The sequence below is a fragment of the Hyperolius riggenbachi genome, chromosome 4 (genome assembly GCF_040937935.1).
Source record: "Hyperolius riggenbachi isolate aHypRig1 chromosome 4, aHypRig1.pri, whole genome shotgun sequence".
NCBI classification, from domain to species: Eukaryota; Metazoa; Chordata; class Amphibia; order Anura; family Hyperoliidae; genus Hyperolius; species Hyperolius riggenbachi.
The window spans coordinates 211899973-211926275 of NC_090649.1; the positions used below are offsets into that span (position 1 = coordinate 211899973).

Consider the following 26303-nt stretch of genomic DNA (forward strand, 5'->3'; position numbering starts at 1 on the left):
CACAACATCTCAATAGGATTCAGGTCAGGACTTTGACTAGGCCACGCCAAAGTCTTCATTTTGTTTTTCTTCAGCCATTCAGAGGTGGATTTGCTGGTGTGTTTTGGGTCATTGTCCTGCTGCAGCACCCAAGATCGCTTCAGCTTGAGTTGACGAACAGATGGCCGGACATTCTCCTTCAGGATTTTTTGGTAGACAGTAGAATTCATGGTTCCATCTGTCACAGAAAGCCTTCCAGGTCCTGAAGCAGCAAAACAACTCCAGACCATCACACTACCACCCCCATATTTTACTGTTGGTATGATGTTCTTTTGCTGAAATGCTGTGTTACTTCTACGCCAGATGTAACGGGACACGCACCTTCCAAAAAGTTCAACTTTTGTCTCGTCGGTCCACAAGGTATTTTCCCCAAAAGTCTTGGCAATCATTGAGAAGTTTTTAAGCAAAATTGAGGCGAGCCTTAATGTTCTTTTTGCTTAAAAGTGGTTTGCGCCTTGGATATCTGCCATTCAGGCCGTTTTTGCCCAGTCTCTTTCTTATGGTGGAGTCGTGAACACTGACCTTAATTGAGGCAAGTGAGGCCTGCAGTTCTTTAGATGTTGTCCTGGGGTCTTTTGTGGCCTCTTGGATGAGTTTTCTCTGCGCTCTTGGGGTAATTTTGGTTGGCCGGCCACTCCTGGGAAGGTTCATCACTGTTCCATGTTTTTGCCATTTGTGGATAATGGCTCTCACTGTGGTTCGCTGGAGTCCCAAAGCTTTAGAAATGGCTTTATAACCTTTACCAAACTGATAGATCTCAATTACTTTTGTTCTCATTTGTTCCTGAATTTCTTTGGATCTTGGCATGATGTCTAGCTTTTGAGGTGCTTTTGGTCTACTTCTCTGTGTCAGATAGCTCCTATTTAAGTGATTTCTTGATTGAAACAGGTGTGGCAGTGTGTGTAGTGACTACAGAAATTGAACTCAGGTGTGATTAACCACCGTTAAGCTATTTTTTAACAAGGGGGGGCAATCACTTTTTCTCACTAAATAATAAAAACCATGATTTAAAACTGCATTTTGTGTTCAATTATGTTATCTTTGACTAATAGTTAATGGTTTTTGACGAGCAGAAACATTTAAGTGTGACAAACATGCAAAAGAATAAGAAATCAGGAAGGGGGCAATTAGTTTTTCACATACACATACATACACACATACATGCATATATACACATATACACACACTGGAAAAAAGGATGCCAAGTTAGTGCTAGCTGAAAGATAACCATACCTGAGAATGCAGAATAATGAGCCATTTAGTATCAATACAGTCCAATGTGCCTAACGTGAAGAAATGTGGCTCAATGGCACAGTCTCTCCTGTGGTTTGAAAACCCATAATAATTAAACACATGCAAACATATTGCACCATTATAAAATCAGATTGTACATCTTTGAGCAAAACAATGTGGAGACAGTAGATCAAGGATGTTTCCAGGACACGTTGAGGAAAAAAGTTTTCTGACTAAGAGCTCAGACACACTATAAGCGCTTTTCTGAGCACTTTTTGGTCCCCAGAGCCTTCTAAAACGCTCCATGGACATCCATTAAAATCCCGGTACAATCACGGTAAAATTGTGCGGTTTTATCGAGATTTTAATGGAAGACCATGGGAGCATTTTTTTAAAAACTCTGGAGGCCAAAAAGCGCTCAGAAAAGAGTGTCTGAGCCTTTCTTGGTCCCTCCAAGACTCCTCACCTATTCACACAACATACTGGTCCCTGCAACTGGGTAAACTGTGAAAGAAACCAGCCATAGGTAACACACGCACTTTCATTTATTTATAAGGCTGCAGTAAACAGCTCACTTATTTGTTCAGTATTCTGTATTCAGTACCACATTAACAAATACCTAGCGGCTCAAGATGACACTAGACCAATCAGGACCAAAATCAGTCAGGTGACAATTACAGGGAGACTCTACCTTTCCGGTTTATCATCCTGTGATAAGGGTGGGCTTTACAATACATGGACTAGGTATCTTATGAAGGCCTTGTTTCCACTATACAGGCCAGATGGTCGTGCGTTTGTACAAAAACACATGGCACCTTCATTGCTTTGTATTGCACAGTGCAGAAATAGGAACATGAGCCAGGGCAGCCTATGAACTTCTGCATACTGCACAATATATGAGTTGCTGTAATGCGCACAGCAACGTATGAGTGGAAATGAAACCTTTTTGTTTCTTTGATGCACTGTGATGTAGTAAATGCAACCCTATAAAACCTCTCTATATTGTAAAATGCAAACCACAATGGCCTTTTCTTAACATATGAAGAATAATCCCACTAAAGTTATTCCATTACTGAGGTTAGTGTAGTTACTACTTAACAGCTTCACAACTGCAAATCTTCTGCCAGAAGCACACCATGGTTGTACATTTAACACGTTTTTCAGACCCGAATTGTGTAAGAGCATTCACAGATGATTAACCTTTACCCTTTAAAAAAACTAGTTGAAGGAGAAAGGCAAATAGTACTTGCCGACCAACAGAACTTCTCTGACTATTTGTTCTACTTTGTTCATGCTTAATTCGTTCCCCCGGTCACTTCTAGCTGTGAGAATTTCTTTCATTAATCTATACTGTAAATGTACAGCTCCTTTTTCTTCCTCTTATTTGAGCAAGTGATTTACAAGCACTCCGGTTACTATATGCTATTTTTTTTAAGAATAAATTAAGATGCCATATTCTACACCTAGAATCTAATGAATATCTATTCAAAACTAGGGAATTTGCAATAGATATTTGAGCCTCAAGGCTCTGTCCTTATGCTGGGAATACACGGTTCGTTTTTGCCTTCGTTTAAACCTTCGATTCGTTCGGTAAACGAATCGAGTGTTGAAAACGTATGTGAAAATAGTCATAATCTCATTATAGTTTCGATTAATAGACCCCAAAAACGAACGACTAGTGATCGAACATGTTTGATATTATCTCTCTTTATCCATCTAATCGAGCCATTGGTAGGCTTGATGGCTGTTCAGATCGATTATATATTCGTTTATGCTAGTCCGTCCCTGTAAAAAGGGATTTTCGTTTCGTTTCTTTGCAGCCTTCGATCATTGGAAAAACGAAACCATCAGAATCGGAAAAAAAAACGAAACCGTGGGTGGTGATATTAACCGTATGACCGATTATTTCGGGATCGAAAAGGACAAAAGGCACAATCGAAACGAAGGTTTAAACGAAGGCAAAAACGAACCGTGTATTCCCAGCATTAGGCCTCTTCTCTGCCATCTACATTCATGGTCTTGGCAACTTAATCAACTAATTTGGGTTTAAATGCCACTTATATGCAGACGATACAAAAACTGTACCTCGGCGGCCCCAGACCTAGACTCCCAGTCCCTCCTCACACGTGTTCCTGACTGCTTGTCTGCTTTATTCTCTTTCATAACCTCTCACTTCTTAAAACTTAATATAAGTAAAACAGAACTAATGATTTTCCAGCGTCTCTGTCCACCTCTCTTCCTGATATAATAATAATATTGGAATTCATTATACATTTTATTCATAATGTTACTTTTGTCACTGTAAATACCAATTCTGTATTTCATATTGATTCTGTATTTTATTTATTGGCGTATACCATTGTCTGTATGATTATGTACCCATGCTTCTTACTTCGTACAGCACGGAGTATGTTGACACTTTATAAATCAGTAATAATAATTGAAACATCAAGGAAACATTGATTGGCTGATGCAAACAATGCCAGTGGGTGGTGACAAGGCTGCTGCAGAGAGTGGGACGCAAACAGCATAACAGCTTTGTGCTTCGTCAGGCAATACAAAGCTAATGAATGTAGTGGTATGATCCATGTCAGGTTAGCATTCTGCTGAAATATTGGTGCAAGATGGTCCAGGTAAATGGTCAATATCAGTAAGATTTCAATTGTTTACCTGATCTTTCACTAATTGCTCAGCTTAGCATAGGCAACGTTAAAGTATTGGGGCAGCATGGTAGGGTATTGGTTAGCGCTCTCACCTTGCAGCTCTGGGTCCCTGGTTTAAATCCCAGCCAGGGTACTATCTGCAAGGAGTTTGTATGTTCTCCCCACTTCAAGCACTCCGGTTTCCTCCCACACGGCAAAAACATACAGATAAGTTAACTAGCTTCCCGCTAAATTGCCCCTAGGCTACGATACATACACTACACAATGCATATTGATATAGGACTATGGTAGGAAATAGATTGTGAGCCCATCTGAAGGACAGTTAAGTAACATGATTATATAATCTGTACAGCACTGCGGAAGATGGTGCTATATAAAATATAAATAATAATAATAATAATAATAATAATAATGCATTGTCTTGATACTCCCACTGGGCTATCCTTAATCTGATAACACTGATCAGACGACAGAAGGTTTGCAAATTTACATTGTTAACAGTACAGGTTACTTGCATTATTACATCACTGAACAGTTATGAGGCAAAAAGAATCCGTTATCTTTTCATTAAAAATGAGGAATGACTTTAAGCCCTCTATTGCACCATTAGCACAATATACTGTTTTCACGTGAACATGAAGCGGATGATGATATAGTATGCTTGCCTACATACTATATAGCATGTACTTCACAGTCAAAACAACGATTAAAATGTTTTCACATACTTGTTAACATTTACAGCCTGTAAACCCACAGCAGGTCAGAACAGTGCTCACCAGAGACAGGAGAGCTCCTCATTATCTGGAAGCATTCTACAAGACCAGAGCACTACTAGAAAATAGATTACAAAACCTAAAATGCATCCAAATGGTATACAAGAAGCTTGTTACCAAAGGCTAGTGCATTTTACATCATAGTTCTCTAGGGTAATCTGATATAGATGTGCAAATTGATGATGAAACTATTTGTATGCCTCAGTTTCTCAATGTTCCATTAGGCTAGTTTCACACCAGGACGTTGCGTTTTAGGGGACGTTATGGTCGCATAACGTGCCCCTAACGCAACGCCTGGTGCTCTCTAAGGTGGACGTCAGAGTGAGCCGCGTTGTGCAGCTCACTCTGGCGTCCGTGATGCCGTGATGCACACTCTTGGACGCATGCGGCATCACGTGGTCCCGCCTGGCCAATCGCCGCACAGAGTGGCCGCTCCAGGAAGTAAACACTGCACGTCACTGAGTGCAGTGAATATTAATTAGCCATGTGCTTGGCCGCTCTCCGCTCCTCCCCAACATTACTGCGCATGTCCAAGCAGTCTAACGCGGCTCTGCCGCTTACAAAGTACTGCATGCAGTACGTTGTGTAATGGCGCAGCGTTACTGTGTAACGCAACGTGGGCACTGTGAACGGCCCATTGATTTTTCATTGCTGTGCGGTGGGCTGCGTTACAGGCTGCTCTAACGTGCACCTGTAATGTCCCACTGTGAAACCAGCCTTAAACTGTTCTTTGAATTATAGGCAGTCACATTGTCAAGTAGAATTCACCAGGACAAACTGTACATTCGGAAACCTCACCATTCTGTAGATATTTTTTTTTTAGCTTAGAGCCAGTTAAGCGTGTCAGTCGTGACACTGCCTTATTTGGAATCCTGTGCAGCTACTAATAAAATGGTATGAAAATTGATTTTTACATTAGAAAACCATAATTCCTTGGATCTTGGCAACTTCCTCTTCTGGTGCAAAATGGAGGCTGAACACATCTCATCAAATGCTACAGACATGGTCATGGTCTATACTGTGTTATTTAGTATTCTACTTTCTTGTATTATTTTTCAGATGTCAGTGAGAAGATTTCCTTGCAAGCTTACAAAACTTTAAGTTTCAACTTCAGACATGATACAGAACTGGATCAGAACCGCACAATTACTAATTCCAGAAGTGTGTGGAGCAGACAGTCACGTCTAACCAAGGATGGCAATCATAAACATACAACTTTCACAGGTCCTTATCTCTTGCTGTACCCTGGCCTACCAATACATTTATTAATGGATAGTGTTTACACTATTGTTAGATGCAGTCAATGGATCTAGCATTACATTTCAAAGGAAGTGAGACTATTGAACTGAACAGTATCTATTACAAGTTGCTGTATACACCCAGAAAATCTCATTTAACCACTTCCGTACCAGCAGTCTCTGCCCCCTTAAGGACCAGAGACTGCTGGTACCAAAGAACTTTGCCATCTGACGAATCGCGGCACATTCCCGCAGCTCCCACTGGTCACACCGATCCTCCATCCTCACTGTCACCTCTCTTTGCCGTCGCTATGACAGCAGAGCTGTGTGAGCAGGTCAGGAGCCGCTTTCATTGGCTCCTGATGCTGTCCATCAATGTAAGTCAATGGGATTCGGTTACAGTGATGACAGAGTCAGGAGCCAATTAAATCAGCTCCAGACCAGCTCACACAGCTCTGCCATTATATAGATTGCAGGGCGAGTGATCTGTGGTGGGGAGAGGGCGACGCGATAGGCAGGAGCGTGCGGCCAGATAATTGTAATCTAAGCCCTGGCAGCGGTAAGGGGATCACAACAGGGCATAGATCATAGCATCATTAACGTCCGGAAGTGGATAACGTGTGCATGTAAGAAATGGCTTCATACGGTTCTGATCTAGTTCGGATTCATGCCTGAAGAGGAACCTTAAAATGTTTTGAAAGCTTGCAAGCAAATCTTGTACAGTTAGTCATTAAACTAATTTGTTTTTATGCCTTCAGATTAAACGGGTGGAAACAATATAGAAAGTGTTGCCTTTGGAAAGCAGATACCAATGCGCAATCCCGATAATCCCCATAGCGAAGCCGGGAGCTGATTGGAGAGGCTGCGCCATCACGGGATGTGGGGGGTACATATAACGGCGGCGATCAAACAAGAGCCGAGGGACTTGGGGGACAATGGTAGCTAGCGAAGCTACAAAGGCTAAAGCAAATTTAAATTAAAAAAATCCCTCCTGGGGCAGAGAAATCCTCTGCGGCGGCTACCCAGAGTGAAGCTCGGGGGTTACCGTCAGGGAGGTTATGGATCACACGTTTTTTGCCTTCTTGAAACAGAACAATTTATTAATCTTGATTGAAATTCTACAGGAAAAATTACAGTAGATACACATTAACACGACTGGCCAACACTTCAATTTTGTGTCAGAAACAACTAAAAAATCCATTACAAACCGCTGTAGAGCAAATGACCGAGAATCAGACTACAGCTCACGGCAAGCTGAACTAGGAGTATATGTCACGTTATTACTGAGACCTTAAAAATACAGCAGCCGTCCCATTACAGGAAAATCCCAAACGTGTAGCTCCTCAGATTGCCTCACATTCACACAAAAGGAACCCTGACTTATTGATTTATATAAACTCAGATAGGCAGAAGAACTTGTACAGCGTGAGGGAGCATATAAATACCACACAGCAATCTCACAAAGGATGCCGCCCTACAGCCATTCTGTGAAAAGAATATACATCATGGATAAAGAACAGAAAAATGTGCTATTACATTGATCTATAAAGAACGGTTACACAGTCAGGACAGAAGATTTAACTGCAGACACTAATTTACAATAATAAAAGGTAATGAAGGCAAAGAAAGCTCAATTACTTTTATGCAATCAATATTCTGAAGATGCAAGGCTTCCTTCTGTCACATGAATTTCCGTTTGTAAGTTTTATAGTTCAAGTAGTGCAGGACAAAACAATGTGCTGCAAAGGAAGAGCATAGGAAAGGGAGGTGTTGTCCTTTATTCCGCTAGGATTAACAAAGGTCTGCCCTTTCCTTGCACAGAACAAACAGAAACCTTAAAATTAAAAATAGATTAAAATTATTATAGGGGAAAGGTACAAAGTACAAAGGACCATCTTTCTGTACTTCTGGCACAGACTCTCATATGCATGATAGTGTGCCACTAATGTAGAGGCTTGTGAATGATGCATGGAGGTGTGACTGGCCTACAATAGTCTCAACTTGCTGACTTCAGGGACACACGGGGAATCAAAGTCTGCTTTACTGAATGCATATTGTAGAGAAGGTGATAATGTTGCATACTATGCAGACTTGACACCAATTAAGTTTCTGGATCAAACTAATAATCTCTTTAAGTATTAAAACAGCTGGTAAGGAATTTGCTTCTCTTGGCCATCTCACCAGGGACTTCCACTAGCTCTAAAAACAAAAAAACACCTCAGTGGAAACACTGTCAACAGTCTAGTGGTGACATCATCGGATGACTTCTCTGAGTCTCCTGGAGTCATGTTGTTACATCATCACAACCTTCCATAATGGTGTGTGCGTGTGCGTGTGCGTGTGTGTGTGTGTGTGTGTGTGTGTGTGTGTGTGTGTGTCTATGATGTACACCACTGGTTCTAGGTGCAGTGTGTGTCTCTATGATGTACACCACTGGTTCTAGGTACAACGTTTGGCCAAAAGAACAAATACGATAATTAATATTACGTTAAGCAACTAGAGCTCAGTGGCTCCAGGTGTTACGCTCACATTTACCTTTTACCTTTATTAACAAGTAACTTGGGTTGTCAGAAGAGCAAAACACAGGTCCATATTATGAAAATGACCTTCCCAGGAGGCATTACCCTTTATTATTTATTTACTGCTAATAAAAGATAATAGTGTAGCCTAGTTAAGTGGGCCTTAGTACCATCCGGGCGTTTTTATGGTTTTATTTTACCATATTTTATATGGATGCAAACTACATTGTGTCACACTATCACTGCTGAAAAGGGGAAAAAAAATATAGAAAAAAAAAATTAAAGGGCACTTTTATAATGTTTGGAACTAAAATTTTATGATGAGCTGTAGTTTTATTTAAGCAATGTACACTTTCATTTATAACTTTGTTAAAATTTTCATCCTTCAAAATTTCCTTCATTAGTTGTGGAAGTTTTTATTAGGGCCTGTACACACTGCTGCCCTAGCCTTCATGAAAAAAGAAAAATCGTATCGCATCAGTGTGTACAGGTCTTAACTGTTTTCATGATTTTTCAAAAGACCTCACGATTAAAAAACGCATGCGATTTTAAAAGCGCAGCGCAAGCGCAGCAGTGTGTACATGTCCTAAATGTTTTCCCAAAAAGCTCTGCTGACTTGTTGCTTATCCCTAGAAAGATATCAGATTTCCTAAAGATATGCATATCTTAGGCTCAGTAACATTGGACCATTCAAATACCCTACACAAAAGTGAGAGGCCATGAGATATTTCTGTAGGTCAGGCAGGCCAATACCCCCACATTCTTTAGGTAGGAAAAGAATTAATCTTTTTAAGAAGCTTTTCTCACACTGAAACCAGGATATTTAAGGTAAAAATGAGTATTCAATTTCCCAAAGGTTTATTACTTTCTATTGTATGTTATCACATTGCGTTTTTTCCAAAGTAAAATGAGCCATAAATTACTTTTCTCCTATTTCGCTGTCACTTGCAGTAGGTAGTAGAAATCTGCCCGAAGTGACAGGTTTTGGACTAGTCCATCTCTTCATAGGGGATGCTCAGCAAGGCTTTTATTCTTTATAAAGATATTCCCATAAAAGGATTTAAACAATGATGGTGGCCAGCTTCCCCGCTCGCTACACAGTTTTTTGGCAGTTGGATAGAGCAACTGCCATTCACTAAGTGCTTTTGAAAATAAATAAATTCCTGAGAATCCCCCATGAAGAGATGAACTAGTCCAAAACCTGTCGCTTCTGTCAGATTTCTACTACCTACTTTAAATCACAGAAACATAGGAGAAAAGTAATTTATGGCTCATTTTACTCTGAAAAAAAAAATGTACTTATTTGCATAGGTTTGCACATATTTAACATTTTACAATTTTTTCGCCATAGTGCCCCTGGCTACTAATTACACACAATATGATAGGCGGTCAGATATTCACAGACAGCAGATTTTGTCTGCAAAAAACTGCTGAACATTTCTGACAATGGAAAAAGACTCACTTTAAAGAAAAAAAAAAAAAGTGTCATATTGTACACTGACAAAGCTTTAACACTGATTAGTAATGCCAAAATGAAAATTCAAAAATTAAGTCTAGGGAGAAAGTCTGAAGCGTGACAAGAAAAACTCAGCAGGTCTTTATAAACACAATGAGCACATTTAATATCTGTAACAGTGCTATTCCCACTCACAGGTCATATTAAGTATTTGTAGACTAGAGAGAGAAGAGAGAGAGAAGAGAGAGAGAAGAGAGAGAGAAGAGAGAGAGAGAGAGAGAGAGAGAGAGAGAGAGAGAGAGAGAGAGAGAGAGAGAGAGAGAGAGAGAGAGAGAGAGAGAGAGAGAGAGAGAGAGAGAGATAGTAAAAGAAACTACGTGCATACCGCACAGACGCAAGACGGCCACAAGAACGGGAGTGCGATAGAGGATGCGCATGGCCTGGGCTGTGCAGGCACACTGCTCTGCGCCGAAAACGAAACTGAGCCAATGGCGGGGACCGCATGATAGGTGAGTGAAGGCGCCGGCACAGGACACCTGCAGGGGGCTGATGGAAGCTTTTTTTTGTTGCTCAGTTAAAGGACCACTATCACGAAAATCTTATTTGTATGCGTTTGTATTTATTTTATTTTAAATTTTGTATTTTATTTATTTTAAATTGTACGAAGTACATTTCTTCCAGAGTAAAATGAACCATAAATTACTTCTCTCCCATGTTGCTGTCACTTACAGTAAAGAGCTTAAATCTTATAGAACCGACCGGTTTTGGATTAGCCCATCTCCTCATGGAGGATTCTGAGGGTTTTCTTTATTTTCAAAAGCACTTGAATAACAGTTGCTCTGTCCAACTGCCCAAAAAGTATGCAGTGAGCAGGGAGGCTGGCCAGCATCTTTGTATAAATCCTTTTCAGGGAGAATCTTTAAAAAACAATAAAGGCCATGTTGAGAATCCCCCATGAAGAGATGGACTAGACCAGGCATGGGCAAACTCGGCCTTCCAGCTGTTATGGAACTACAAGTCCCACAATGCATTTGCCTTTATGAGTCATGACTGTGGCTGTCAGACTCCTGCAATGCATTGTGGGACTTGTAGTTCCTTAACAGCTGGAGGGCCTAGTTTGCCCATGCCTGGAATAGACCAAAACCTGTCGGTTCTATCAGATTTCTATTTATCTACTGTAAGTGACAGCAACTTAGGAGGAAGGTAATTTATGGCTCATTTTACTCTGGAAGAAAGATATTTCTTATTTGTGTGTTTACAAGTATTTTAAATGTTACCATTTTTTTTTAACCATTTACCGACATCCTAACGTATTAAAACGTCATGCTTACCGCTATTAACAGCAACATGACGTTTTAATACGTCGCGCATTCCCGCCGCTGCTACCGCCGTGTGTCCGCCGCTACCGCCGCCATTACCGTCGGGATCCCGTGCTGGGCGATTGGGGAAGAGGACTGAACAGTCCTCTACCCAATCGCAGTGCCTGGAGTGAATGGACGTGACCGCGAACAGCGGCTACGTCCATTCACATAAACAGGAAATGTAACAGTTTAATAAAGTGTGTAAAAAAAAAAAAAAAAAAAGTGAACACGTCCTATGAGTGTTCACCAGCGCCATCTTGTGGCCAAAAAGTATATTACACTTACAAAATACATACATTTTTAAGTATATACACATCATTAATAAAATTACACTTCCAACCCTCCCCCCCCAAAAAAACACTTGTAAAAAAAAAAAATCAGCTTAAAAAAATAAAATAAATAGTTGCCTTAGGGACTCAGCTTTTTTTATTCTATATTTTATGGGGGAAAATTAATTTTAATTTATTACATAGGGGCTTGTAATTATGGCCAGAACAAACAGAAAAATAACCACTTATATTTCAAAATAATATACTGTCGCCATACATTGTGGTAGGGACATAATCTAAACGGTTTAATTATCGGGACCACTGGGCAAATAAAACGTGTTTGTTTTATCCACAGGAGAATGTTTAATTTTAAAACTATAAAGGCTGAACACTGAGAAATAATGATTTTTTTTCTTTTTTTTTCTGTTTTTCTCATTAAAATGCATTTAGAATAAAAAAATTCTTAGCAAAATGTACTATCCACAGAAAGCCTAATTGGTGGCGAAAAAAACGAGGTATAGATCATTTTCTTGTGATAAGTAGTAATAAAGTTATTAGGGAATAAAAGGGAGGAGCGCTGACAACTGAAAATTGCTCTGGTCCGTTAGGATAAAAACCCTTGGGGGTGAACTGGTTAAAGGTTCCCTTTAAAAGCCATTTTAAGTCTTAAATGTTTAGTGTGAAGTTGAACATGAATGGATGGTTTTGTAGTGAAATTCTAAATACTATTCTTTATAACATAAAACCTCTTACTGCCACCAGAAATGTAATGTCCACATCACAGATCAGAAAGAAGAGCTCTGGAACGTATAGTAATGGACAAATGAGACAAATATAACTCATTATGAAACTCGGCAATGGGAACTGAAGCAGAAAAGTTAATGTGGACTTACACCCAAATACCTATTTGTTTGTATAAATTGCTTTCTTTGCTATAAATTGCTTTAAAAGACAACTGAAGTGAGAGGAATATGGAAGCTGCCATATTCATTTCCTTTTAAACAATACCAGTTGACTGGCAGCCCTGCTATTTGGCTGCAGTGAATCACACCAGAAACATGCAGCTAATCTTGTCAGATCTGACAATGTCAGAAACACCTGATCTGCTGCATGTGCTTGGTCAGGGCCTAAAGCGAAATGTATTAGAGGCAGAGGATCCGCAGGATAGCAAGGCAACTGGCATTGCTTAAAAAGGAAATAAATATGGCATCCTCCATATCCCCCTCGCTTTAGTTGTCCTTTAAAAGAATACCAGTGGTAAAAATAAAAATGCTTAATTTTTTTTTTTTTTTTACTTACCTGGGGTTTCTTCCAGCCCCTGTAGGCTTGTACGACTCTTGCGGTCGTCCTCACTCAGCCGTTTATCCCACTCCTGCAGTAGAGTCACCCAAGTCGAACAGTAGTGCGCATGCGTGGACACAGCAGCAAAAGCCCTTGATTGTAATCCTATGTCCAGGAGCACTCTGCACATACACACTATATCAAGGCTTGTAGCCGTGCATGCACAGAATGCTCCCCGGCCGCGGAAGCATGATCAAGGACGCTCTCCGCCGGGTCAAAGCATGCACAGTACATGAAAGACTGTGACAAACAAGCCTATAGGGGCTGGAAGAAGCCCCTGGTAAGTAAAAGAACATACCTCTGGTATCCTTTATTAGAATATCTAGCAGTGCAAAGTGATGGCCCATGTAAAAGTCATGTTGATATGATCTATATGGGCTCATGCCCAGAACTGTTGCCATAGGGATCCTAAACCGATCATTACAGGTGACAGTTCTAGCACATGTGTGCACACCTGAAAGTCTACACAGCAACCTGGCAATCAAAGCGTTATCAAATATATTTGCTTCCTTATACATACTTAGGTGTGAGGACTAGTCTGGAATAGAGGTGGTTAACAAGATGCGAATTTCAAGCTGCACACAATTTGCATAACATTTCCACCAAATCAAAATTAATACCATATATACTCGAATACAAGTCGACCTCGCGTACAAGTCAACTCCAATATTCAACCCTCCTAAGCTAGGATTATTTTGACTCCGTATAGACAGCAAAGTTAATGGCTGCACTTTGGGCAGAAATTACAAAGCACACATTGACGTTGTCCAAACAGACTGACTTCAACAAACCTAATTTAATTTGAAATAGATAAGTGAACGCCAAACTCCTTGGTTTGAAGGCATTGTGCTAATAAAAAAGATATGTTTAAAATATCAAGCTTCTGGAGCATGAAATATTTTTGGATATCTGAGAGAAAAAGTCACTACTCCAATAAAAAAACCGAACAAACTGTGTTTTTTAGAGTAGCATCATTAGTGTAGGTAGCACACTAGCAGCGGTGGACATGACACACACCCCATAAACCTTACTAGAGGTGGTCAGTGACATGCAAATAATTCCAAGTCGATGCAGCATTATGCAAATTCTTTATGGAAATGTATGTATCTTAACAGTGGACCAATCAAACTCTGCCTCGGCGGGATTCAATTGGACCATTTTCAAAATGAATACATTTCCATACAGAATTTGCATAATTCTACATCAACTCAAAATTATTGTTGTCTTATTGACTATCACTAGTGACGCATCTGTGCAGTGTCCGTCCTTCAATGTTGCCCAATAAATTAGGTACAGATCTTCGCTGGGCAAAACCTTTAGACTGACAGAGGAGGCTGTTAGGAGAATTCTCACACCTCACAGGAGAAAGTCATTGCAGTGCTGTAGGAAGGTCACATCCTGAGGTCTTACTACGTGCTAATGACAGGAGGATAGTTCCTAGGCAACACTTCGAACTGGTTTTAAAAACTTGGGCACAGGCCACAAAGTCACTACTCTGCCACACAAAAGAGGTGCATTTCATCAATTATGAAAGAAGCTCTCCGTTTACCTTTTGTGAGGGTAACAGATGTGTCAGTGATTCTGATGGGTCCATACACTTTAAAAAAAAGTATCTGTCCCTTAACACAGGCTGTCTAGAGGTCACTGGGTCCAAAGCACTTAATGTACATACTGCCTAAATGGCAAATCTCCTGTATTCTTTTCAAGAATGGAATTACTGAAATTTTAAGCTGTTGAATTAAGTCTGTCCTGGCAAGGATTCAAGTTTTGGAAGAAAGGTCACCGAATATTTGTGAGGAATCAAAACGGTATTTCAGTGCTTAGCAAAGATTTTACTTTGTTCATTCCATGCTGCAAATTTAAGGATTATTCACACTATTATGGATTACTTTTTCTGAGAATTTTTATGCCTTGAATTACTTTGAGTAATCAAAAGAACTAAGAACAAAGACTGACATTTATTTTATTTAAATCGAACCGAGGTTTATGTTAGATGAATCTCTTATAATGATAAAACTTTGCTGCTGTCACACAAAGCGACAGTAAGCGAGAGACAAGTGGTGATTACGCAGAAAACAAGCAAATAGGGGACATGGACTTTATGCATAATACATTTACCTTACCTAACCAACATTTGGGTCACGTTTCCCCTTAGCATACCAAAAGCCATTATCAAATTCAGCAGTGACATCTCTTATTACATGGCTTGTCTCAGCCAAGTATCCTTTATTCTGGTTTGCTTTATTTTTAAGACGGCATCAGAAAAGTAGTAACAGAACTATTAATTCTGTACATTGTTTCTGGATTGATATACATCTGCCTGCCCTATACAGTTATAATGCATTATTGGATCTTTGAAGAAAATAGTAAAACTAAAACATTACTGAAATTATTTGTGCACAACAACATTGTGTTCTACTGCATGAACTTTATTTTTGGTAATTGACTGCATTATGAAAAATGTCTTGGTTAAAAACTTAATAAACTTTTAAGTGGAAGACTGTACAAGGTCTAGGTGCTACAGCTACTGTAAGGGATGATCAAGAAGTTCATGCAGGATTATTATTATTTATTTATAAAGCGCCAACATATTCCGTGGCGCTGTACAATGTAAGAAAACAAACAAGGGATACATAAATGATACAGACAATGATATACATCAAATATGAGCACTGATACAAAATACAGCACTGCTGATTACAATTTGATTTAACATGATGACTAAAATGTATAAATGTCTAACAGTGTGCAAGCAATTAAATTAATAACAGTCCATGACACAAAAGGATGGGAGCCCTGCCCTTGTGAGCTTACAATCTAAAGGAATGGGGTGGAAACAAGAGGTGGGGAAGTATACAGTATATGTACAGGCAGTGCGCAATTAGGTTATTTAGTGGGTGCATGGCCTAAGCTAGAGAATATGCTTGTCGGAAAAGGTGGGTTTTGAGGGAGCGTTTAAAAATTTCAAAGGTGGGAGAGTGGCGAATGTGTTGTGGAAGGGTATTCCAGAGGAGGGGTGAGGCACGTGAGAAGTCCTGTACACGTGAATGTGAGGAGGTAATTGTAGAAGAGGATAGAAGAAGCTCGTGTGCAGATCTGAGATTGCGGTTGGGTTGGTATCTGGAGACTAGTGAGGAGATGTACAGGGGAGAGAGATTGTGGAGAGCTTTGTAGGTTAGGGTTAAGAGTTTGAACTGAATCCTCTCATTAATTGGTAGCCAGTGAAGAGCTTGACAAAGAGGGTCAGCAGAGGAAGAGCGAGAGGAGAGATGAATGAGTCGAGCAGCAGAGTTCAGTACAGAATTGAGCGGTGCTAGTCGGTTAGTTGGAAGTCCACCAAGCAATATATTGCAATAGTCCAATCGAGATATAATAAGAGCATGTACTAACATTTTGGTTGTGTCATGGGAGAGAAAAGGTCGGATACGTGCTATGTTTTTCAGTTGGAAATGGCAGGAGCTGGTTAGGGAGTTAATGTGAGGAGTAAATGAGAGAGAAGAATCAAATATTACCCCCAAGCACCGTGCTTTGGGAACTGATGTTATAGACGTGTTGTTAACATTTATTGTGATATCAGGCAAAGGGGTGGACAGGGATGGTGGAAAGACTATTAGTTCAGTTTTATTCATATTAAGTTTTAAGAAGCGAGAGGACATGAAAGAGGAAATAGCGGCCAGGCAGTCGGGAACCCGTGTGAGGAGGGAGTTAAGGTCTAGGGCCGATAGGTACAGTTGTGTATCGTCTGCATATAGGTGGTATTGGAAACCAAATGAGCTGATTAAGTTACCAAGACCGTGCATGTAGATGGAGAAGAGGAGGGGACCGAGGACAGAGCCTTGAGGTACCCCTACAGACAGAGGATGTGAAGAGGAGGCCTGATCTGAATAAGAAACAGTGAAAGACCTTCCAGAGAGGTAGGAAGATATCCAGGAGAGAGAGAGGTCCTTTATTCCTATAGATGAAAGGATCTGTAGGAGTAGAGTGTGGTCGACAGTGTCGAATGCTGATGACAGATCTAGAAGGATGAGTATGGAATAATAGCCTTTGGATTTAGCTGTGAGGAGATCATTAGCTACTTTGGTGAGGGCTGTTTCTGTGGAGTGGTTTGGCCGGAAGCCAGATTGGAACTGATCGAGCAAGGAATTTGCAGATAAATACTGACTTAGTTCAGCATGAATGTGGCGTTCAAGTAATTTAGATGCAAATGGAAGAAGTGACACTGGGCGGTAGTTAGCAAGTTCGGTGGGGTCTAGAGATGGTTTTTTAAGTAGTGGTGTTACAACAGCCCTCTTGAGTGAGGATGGAAAAATTCCGGTGGAGAGGGATAGGTTAAACAGCGATGTTAGGGCAGGGATGAGGGATGTGGATAGCTGTGGAATGAGATGTGATGGGATAGGATCCAACGAACAGGTGGTTAGATGGGATTTGGAGATAAGGGAAGAGAGTGAATGTTCGGAGAGTGGAGAGAAACTGGAAAGAGAGCAGTCAACAAGAGGAGTGGAGATGGAGTTTGATGTCTGCGTGGAAAACACTCTACAGGATTGTTTACAATGCAAATTTATGAAGCTTGAAAATGGACCAATCACGTCCCACCAAAGTTTAAACTGATTGGCCCATTCTCAAGCTGCATATATTTGCATTCAGAATGTACATAATCTTGCATGAACTCGGAACTATTTGCATCTCACTGGTCATCCCTAGCTACAGTGATGAACACTTAGGGCTAGTTCACAGTGCTCAGGTGAATTGCAGAATAGTTCTGTATGTTAGCTCACTGCCCATACAATCCTATGGGGCTGCTCACAGTACTGCGTTATAATGGATTGCCCTTGCAAGCAGGCTTTGTATTAATGTCTATGTCCAGTCTCCATTGCAGTTCACACTCATAACATGTGCATTGTGCAACTGACCATTGTGAACCTAGCCTTAAAGTGGACCTCCGCTCTAAATTCCAAAGTGAAAAAGAGCCAGAATGAAACTTACTAAGACTGTTCTTCCTACTTTTTCTAATGAATGCAGTAAGTGTTGTCTACTTCATTAAGTAATAGGGAAGCACTGTGGCCGCTCTGGAATACAACATGCTGTGGCTGGAACTGCACTACTTCGCTCTTCACCTCTCCTCTCTGACATAGATTGATCCCAGTGCAATATTTTCAGTGGTGTTATGTATGCACAGGTGTTTCACCCATACAGTTCATGATGTACATAAAATGAATGACCATTGATATGCCAGGAAACGTTATTGTCAATGTCAAGGTGGTAGTGTCATATTTAGGACTTACCTTTGGGGTTTCCTTTTCATGGCCCAATGTTTTGAACAGTTGCATGCTATTCACTGATATAGCTAATAATTGTGCTAATACAAATACTTTGCAGTTGAGCAGCATATATTGGTCACGTTTTGGGTTTTTTCTATTTTTTCCTGCTACGCTGTTATAACTTATTCTGCCTGTGCTGATAGTGTGGGTTTTATTTTATACCACATGTCCACTTTAGACTTCTAAAAAGCTGTAAGGAAGGGTTTTGCATGACTTGCAATCCTTCCTCACTGTTGCCCAATGCCTGCTACAACTGCCCTCATGGAGTAGATTGGTGTGTGCATAGAATACGTGCATGCTGGTGGTTTTATACAGCGATGTAGGCAATGACAACTTGTGGTTGTCATTCATTCTCCAAGCTGAATCACAGAATCAGCAGAGAAGAGTGAGAATGGGGCTGCCATGCTCGGCAGCACGGTGGTGCTTTACTGCTCATCTAATCTGAGTTAATGATGCTTTCAGTTTACCAAATCAGTTTATCTAATTTAAAGACAGCACACCCTCACTGTGCCTGAACAATTAGAACAAGCTAATAAAGCAGTTACTGCCAGTCCAGCTTACTTCTCTGCAGCAGCAATGCACATTAAGATGACTTATGGGAGTTGTGTTTTTCCTCTTAGCGGAACATAGCATTGTTAAACCTTCTAATTATTTTGAATAAATAACAGATACCCTATTGATTTATGTAAAGTGTCTTTTATTAGTGTAGGTTTACAGTCAGTGCCACAGGCAATGTTCCCTCATTGTGACTGATAATACACTGCAGGCAGTGACAGCATTAACCTGCATTCTGCTTTCCAACATGATGTGCAGCTACTGCAGCACTATCCTACCATGACTACCATAATGACATCACCACCAGCACCCGATAGGAAGAGGAATAATGTGACTGCATAATTATACACAAAGAGGGTACATCTGAACAAGTCTATAAACATTTGTACTTGGGATTTCCTGAGAGATATATACTAACCCCTCTGGTCCTTTGTTTGTGATGGTTATATACTGTGCATATGCCTTCTTATGTTGTACTATACTTGCAATGCCTAGTGTAACGCTTACTGTACCATCACTGACCCTGTATGTGCCAAAATACATTTCAAGAACAACTCTGATTGTACTATGCAAATAAAGTTATTCTGATTTGAATGTTAATGATGCTAAAGATTTGCTTTGAAAGCAGGAAACCATGTATCTTTACTGCTGCTGTAAACATTGCCAGTCAAACTAGCAAGCTTTAACGCTAATGATATACAGTGGAACCCTAGCTTGCGAGCATAATTTGTTCCGTAAACATGCTTGAAATCCAAAGCACTCTTATATAAAAGTAAATTTCCCCATCAGGATCAATGGAAGCTCAGGTGATTCATGCCACAATCCACAAACAGTTATCGAAAAATATTTGATACAAACGTACTGTACTGTATAAAAAAAAATGTAAACAAGACTTTCACTATAACTAAGAGAATCTTTGCTATCTGGTGGCTCACCCCAAACTTTTTTTGTGTATGGCTTTAACTAGGTCTGATCCAGTGACAGTTACGTTTGCCTACTTTTAAGGATTTCATGAAAATATGCCTTTGTACAGTCCCTACACACATATTAAAAAGGACACTTACCGGTAAGTCAGGAATAAAAAACAAAACAAAAACAAACAGTTTTACTTGCCTGGGGCATCTACCAGCCGCCCGCAGCCATCCCGTGCCCTCGCAGTCACTCTGCGGTCCCCTGCCGCCAGCTATTTTAATTTTCGCTGACAGGCCCCGACAGAGAGTTGGCGGCCACGCATATCCTTCATGTTCCCGACCTCAATAGTGTCCTGCACAGACCCAGGACGCTATTGAGGACGGGAACACTAAGAAAAATATGCGTGGCAAGGCCTGTCAGCAAAAAGGTAACTAGCTGGCGGCGGGGGACTGGAGGCACCATGAGTGACTGCAAGTGCATGGGACAGCTGGTAGAAGTCACAGGAAAATAAAACTGATTTTTTTATTCCTGGCTTAAGTGTCCCTTTAAAGAGAAACTCCAACCTAGAATTGAACTTTATCCCAATCAGTAGCTGATACCCACTTTTATATGAGAAATATAATGATTTTCACAAACAGACCATCAGGGGGCACTGTACCGCGGTACTCTGGGCAAACTGCCACAATGTAACAATGTTCACAGACAGGAAATGGCTGTTTACAGCTGTCTCTAACAGCCAAAACATCTAGGAGCAGCTACATAACCAGCCCACAGTAAAAATGTCACCATGTAATAAATGTCAGAATGTAAATCGGAGAGAGGAAAGATTTTACAATGAGCAAACACTGACTAAATCATTTATACAAAATTATGGTAAAAAAATGAAGCACTTTTTTTACTACATTATTTTCACTGGAGTTCCTCTTTAAGTACAATACTGCACCCTCAAAAGGTAGAGGACCCAATGGTTCAGTTGTGACGACGTAACGCACCTATACGTTTTTTGCTTGTATATGAAGAAACAATTTCATAAACATTTTAGCTTGCATTGCGAAGCGCTCTCAAACCAAGTTATTACCAATCCAAGGTTTTACTTGTATATTTATTCATTTGTTTACTACACGCACAAACAAAAATCTATTTAAAAAATCACTATACAGTACATTCACTTAAAAAAAATAAAAATTGTATATTGCATATCCTTTAAGGTGCGCTAGTTGTAACACAATCTTACTAACAAAAAAGTACACAAAGTTTTTGTTATACAGAAAATGTACTTAGCAAAAGTTATTACAAAGTAGAAAAGCAGTTTATGAACAGTTTAATGCCTTTTCTTTTGTTACTTCTATCACTGTGACACATACAGTATACTAAAAATCATTCTGTATTGGATTGCAGAAAGTAAAAAACAGGAAGACTGCTTTTCAAGCAACTTTGGTAGGCCGGTAAGGCTGCAATAGACAGCATCCTTAACCACCCTGGCGTTCTATTAAGATCGCCAGGGCGGCTGCGGGAGGGTTTTTTTTAAATAAAAAAAAAACTATTTCATGCAGCCAACTGAAAGTTGGCTGCATGAAAGCCCACTAGAGGGCGCTCCGGAGGCGTTCTGATCGCCTCCGGCGGCCAGAAGTAACACGGAAGGCCGCAATGAGCGGCCTTCCGTGTTTTGCTTACTTCGTCGCCATGGCGACGAGCGGAGTGACGTCATGGACGTCAGCCGACATCCTGACGTCATCCGCCTCCGATCCAGCCCTTAGCGCTGGCCGGAACTTTTTGTTCCGGCTACGCTGGGCTCAGGCGGCTGGGGGGACCCTCTTTCGCCGCTGCACGCGGCGGATCGCCGCGCTGCGGCGGCGATCAGGCAGCACACGCGGCTGGCAAAGTGCCGGCTGCGTGTGTTGTTTTTTATTTGATGAAAATCGGCCCAGCAGGGCCTGAGCGGCAGCCTCCGGCGGTGATGGACGAGCTGAGCTCGTCCATACCGCCCAGCTGGTTAAAGAGACACTGAAGCGGAAAAAAAAATTATGATATAATGAATTCGTTGTGTAGTACCAATAATTACTAGAAGATTAGTAGCAAAGAAAACATTCTCATATTTTTTTTCAGTTATATAGTGTTTTTTTATAACACTGCATCATTCTCTAATATTTGCAGTTTACACACTACTCCGCATTCTAAAATGTGTTTACAGAGCAGTCTTGTGAGCTATTGACCTGTCCTCTGGAGAGAAAAAGAAGATACAATGACTGACAGTTGAGATAAGCTGCAGAAGACAGAGCTCTCTGCGACTTTGAAAGTCGTGGAGCTCAACGGGTTTTTGCATAGATAACAACTGGAGTTTCTAAACTCTTCCTGTACTGAAATAAATATGAGACTTATATCTGTGCTACTAATGTTTTATTTCTTAGCTGTACTACACATACAAATCATCATCTTTTTTTCGCTTCAGTGTCTCTTTAAAGCCCGTACCCACAATGCAATTTCTACAATGATTTTTCTCGACAACGTTTAACAAAGCCTCGTTAAACGATGTCGTCATGACGCAGCCACCCACGCCCGATCCCTCTTCTGTAGTCTACACAAGTCTACACATGGGTACTTAGCTTTACTCCGTTTCACTTGGGCTGGCCTTAAGCCTGAGTGACTTACAGTTGTACTCATGTTTGCTCAAGTTTACATACCCTGGCAGAATGTATGATATATTTTTTTTTAACCATTTTCCATAGAATATGAATGATAACACAAAAACGTTCCTTTCACTCACAGTTAGTGGCTGGCTGAGGCCATTTATTGACAAACAACTGTGTTTACTCTTTTTAAATCATAATCACTACACAAATCTGAGGAAACTAACTGCAAACAACTATATATTAGGGCAAACTAATGGGGGGGAAAAGGAAAAACTAATGTGGGCATTCTAATTTGGGAAGGGGGCGCTTCAGTAATATAGGACAGCATTTCTCAACATTATTAGTACTGCTTTATGGAAGCCAGTGATTGCCAATAACAATCATTTGCCACCGATATTATCTTATGTACCCCAAAACACATCTGTCACGAGTAGCAATTATGTATAAATGCTCAACAGCACTCCTTTGCTAACTAAGGGCCAGTGCACACCAAAAAGCGCTAGTGTAATCGCAAATGCTCAGCGCTTTAACCTCCTTAGCGGTATGCCCGACACTGTCGGGCGTACCGCTGTCTGTCCTCAGGAGTGCCCTAGGCTGAATGAATGTGCATTAATAGCTGCAAAACCTTTAGCTAGCACTAGGCTAGCTAGTAAAAATGTCCGGCACTCCTGGATCCCCTCGTTTATACATTACCCCTCCTGGATGCAGCGATCGCGCAGCCTCCCTGCACAGCTCCGATCTCTCTATGGGGAGGATCGGGTTTGTGCATGTCAACGACGTCAGGTGCGATCCTCCCCATAGTGAAGACCGGCGATGTGCAGGGAGGCTGCGCCGATCGCTGGATCCAGGCTGGGTAATGTATAAACTGGCTGGATCGGGGGGTGCTGGACACTTTTACTAGCTAGCCTAGTGCTAGCAGGTTTTGCAGCTATTACTGCACAGTTATTCACCCTGGGGTACAAAGTTACATAACCTCCTGAGCGGCGTAATGCTCAGGAGGTTAAGTGATTTTTCAGAGCTATTCTAGGCATGTGCCCAGCGATTTTCTAATCATTTTCAAAATCATCTGATTTTTGGAGCGTTTTGGTGTAGCATTTTTTTTTGTTACAGTACAGCTGGAACTAAACAGCTTCTGTAATAAAAATGCTTGGAAAAATTACTCTGTTCTAGCGCTTTTCAGAGTGATTTTCCACTTTACTATAAAAAAAACAAAAATTTGCTTTCCTAAAACAGAAAGAATTTGCGATAATTCAGGTTGGAGTGAGCTCGAGATGTCTCCCAGAGCACCACTGCTGAATATATGCAAATTAACCATTGTACCCTTAGAAGCTAAACACACCTCCAGGACCGCTGGAATGCAATGATGTGTCAGCTTGTTAAATTGTACAGAGCCATAATAATCCAACTTTACTATATTTAACATTGAGGCTGAATCGCCTTAGAAAAGCACAGAAATGCTGCTGGGCCCGCATTTGAGTTTGCGAGATCTGGTGTGATCCATCCCATTCAAATACATTAGCCAAGTGCTTTTCAAAGCGCTAGTGGTTTTTATAAGCACCCAGAAGCAATCTTGATTTGCACCGGCCTTCCGGCCTACTAAGTTTGTTTATATACAATTTATCATCTTAAAACCGTTTATTAAGATTAAGTGCAACAAGTTCCAGTAAACCCTAAGCTTCAAGTAAATGCCCCTGCATAGCTCCAAACAGCCCCTCATTTGGAAGGACAGGCCCTTTCTGAGATCCAAATGCCTGTGTTCCTCTTTCTTCTTCATTTGTACCTCTTTCAGGAGTCATGTAAAGATCTGTATATGTTTTCCTACTAAAAAATGTGTTTGACTTTGCTTTAAATTGGTTTATTTCTTATTTTCAACTCTTGAACTAAGGAGGATATAAAGGGTCAGTGTGATTTGAACTGATCAGGCTTATTTATTCTTTGTGGTATGTGTGAGCAGAGGTGTGGTGGGCACTTGGGACTAGTCAGAGGTGTGGCAGGGGTGTGTCTTAAAGGTGTCATTCTTTTTCATCTCAAAACATGGAGTAAATGTTCCCCAAGTTTAAAACCTAGTAGGTTGGGAAACACAATATGAACTCCTAGAATGTAGGGAGAACACCAATGTAGAGTTTCACTGTTGCAGATTGTACAATATATTGTATTTTAAGATATTTGCATTTCTAAGCATTGCTGCCATAGTCCATCCTTAGGTGAAATGGCGGATTTCTGTGGCATAACCGCTGCATTCTACAATGAGTTGTTCTTAGCAGCTGGATGTACAATAGACTAGTAGCATTCCTGTGCAAGATATTATAGAAGTTGTACAATGTTTTTTATTCAAACTGTAGAGCACACCTGTCCTGATTTCACCTTGGAAAACATACTGGTTACTGACAGTGCTAAGCTGCAGAATCCTCCAGCCTTACTAAACAAAGCACTGGGATTGATGCACCAAAGCTGGTAATGCATTAAAAGCTGAGTGTTGCCACGTACTGTGGGCAGCGCTGATTGTGCAATCAGTGCAGCCCGTGGTACTCTGCTGGTGTAAGTACCAGTAAAATTGTCATGTGCGGTCAAGCACATGACAACATTACTGGCTTTTAGTGCATCAAGTCCTATATTACAAAGTAAACATGCAATAAGGCTTCATCATAAGAATAGTTGTGTGGTGGTGCATGAGCTTTTTACTAAAATAAGCCCCCCCCCCAAAAAAAAAAATATACAGAAGACAGATGAATGCAGGCACAAGCGGTACTTTAGTAAGCATTTTGATAAAAATAGTGCAGCGATCATAAAAAACAAACTGCTTTGCGATGAATAAAAGTGGAACTAGGCATTCATGACAAGTGGGATAAATCCTGGCAAACATACCTTTGTAGCAAGCTGTGATACGGGAGACTGCAGGTCGGCTTGGAGCAGCTGGTCCTTACTCTAAAAGAGAAAAGGGATTTCGCAGTTATCCAATTAGCACAACATTCCTCATCTCTTTGCTTCAGATCACACTGTTAAACCTTTTCTGAGGATCAATAGATTAGAGGTTATGTTGCCAGCTTACAAATACAGAACAAACATACCACAGATGAATCTCTATGAAATTCACTGGGGGAACCACTTAACTGATCTGTAGGTTTTTGAGATGTGGGAGGAAGCTGCAATACCTGGAGGAAACCCACACAGACACAGAGAGAACATACAAACGCCGTGCAGATAGCGTCCTTGCCATGATTTGAACTAGGGACCCCCTAGGGCTGCAAGGCAAAGGGCTATCCCCTACACTAGAGGCCTGAGCGGGTCTAATTTTTTACACCCGCACCAGGCCTGCAACCGGCGCACTGCTACCAGCACCCAGCTTTCTGGTGAATCTGGTACCCGCACCTGACCCAAAAAACCCGATCAAACAGAGTACCCGAAACCCGACCCGCATTTCGGGTAATCCGCAGGTACTCGACCCGATGCAGACCTCTACCCTACACCACCAGGTTGCCCTGTGTATAATAATTTTGTACAAATTGTTCATTTGGCAATGTTCTTTGCTGATTGAAAGTTTAAATGATAGGTGAGAACATTCACAACTACATTTAACTACAATACTTAACACTCACAAAAGGTTAAATCACTTTTTCTAAAAACAACTGGACTTTCAATTACAATCTAGTAGTAAAAAAGACTGGCCTTTTGCTGCTACAGTCTAAATAGCCCACTGACTCTAGATCAGTACAGTTTTCAATACACCAGCCTCCCCAGCAAAAGCTGGAGCTGCCAGTCCTTGCCTGATACTGATAAATTATTCTCACTCTTTTTTTCCCGATCATTTGAAACAGACGTTACGCATCTAGCAGACTTATGCATGCAACACTGGATACTCCCAGTCCTGGGTACTTCTGTTCATCATGACTATCGTTCATTTTCTTTGCAGATCAAGCTGCAGGGTAATGAAGCAGTACAGTAGTGACCACAAATGCCTTGTTTACCCTGGAGACAAGCTGCCTCTCCTAAGCTCAT

General features: G+C 40.9%; 1 protein-coding gene across 1 annotated transcript in view; it reads right to left on the reverse strand.

Annotated features, from left to right (window-relative positions):
- The window catches only part of TDRP (testis development related protein), a 228467-nt gene that overhangs the window by 58213 nt on the left and 143951 nt on the right, over positions 1 to 26303 (reverse strand). The window contains exon 3 of the mRNA XM_068281330.1: positions 25173 to 25232. Coding sequence (XP_068137431.1) covers positions 25173 to 25232 — 60 coding nt within the window. The remainder of the gene's footprint in view (positions 1 to 25172; positions 25233 to 26303) is intronic.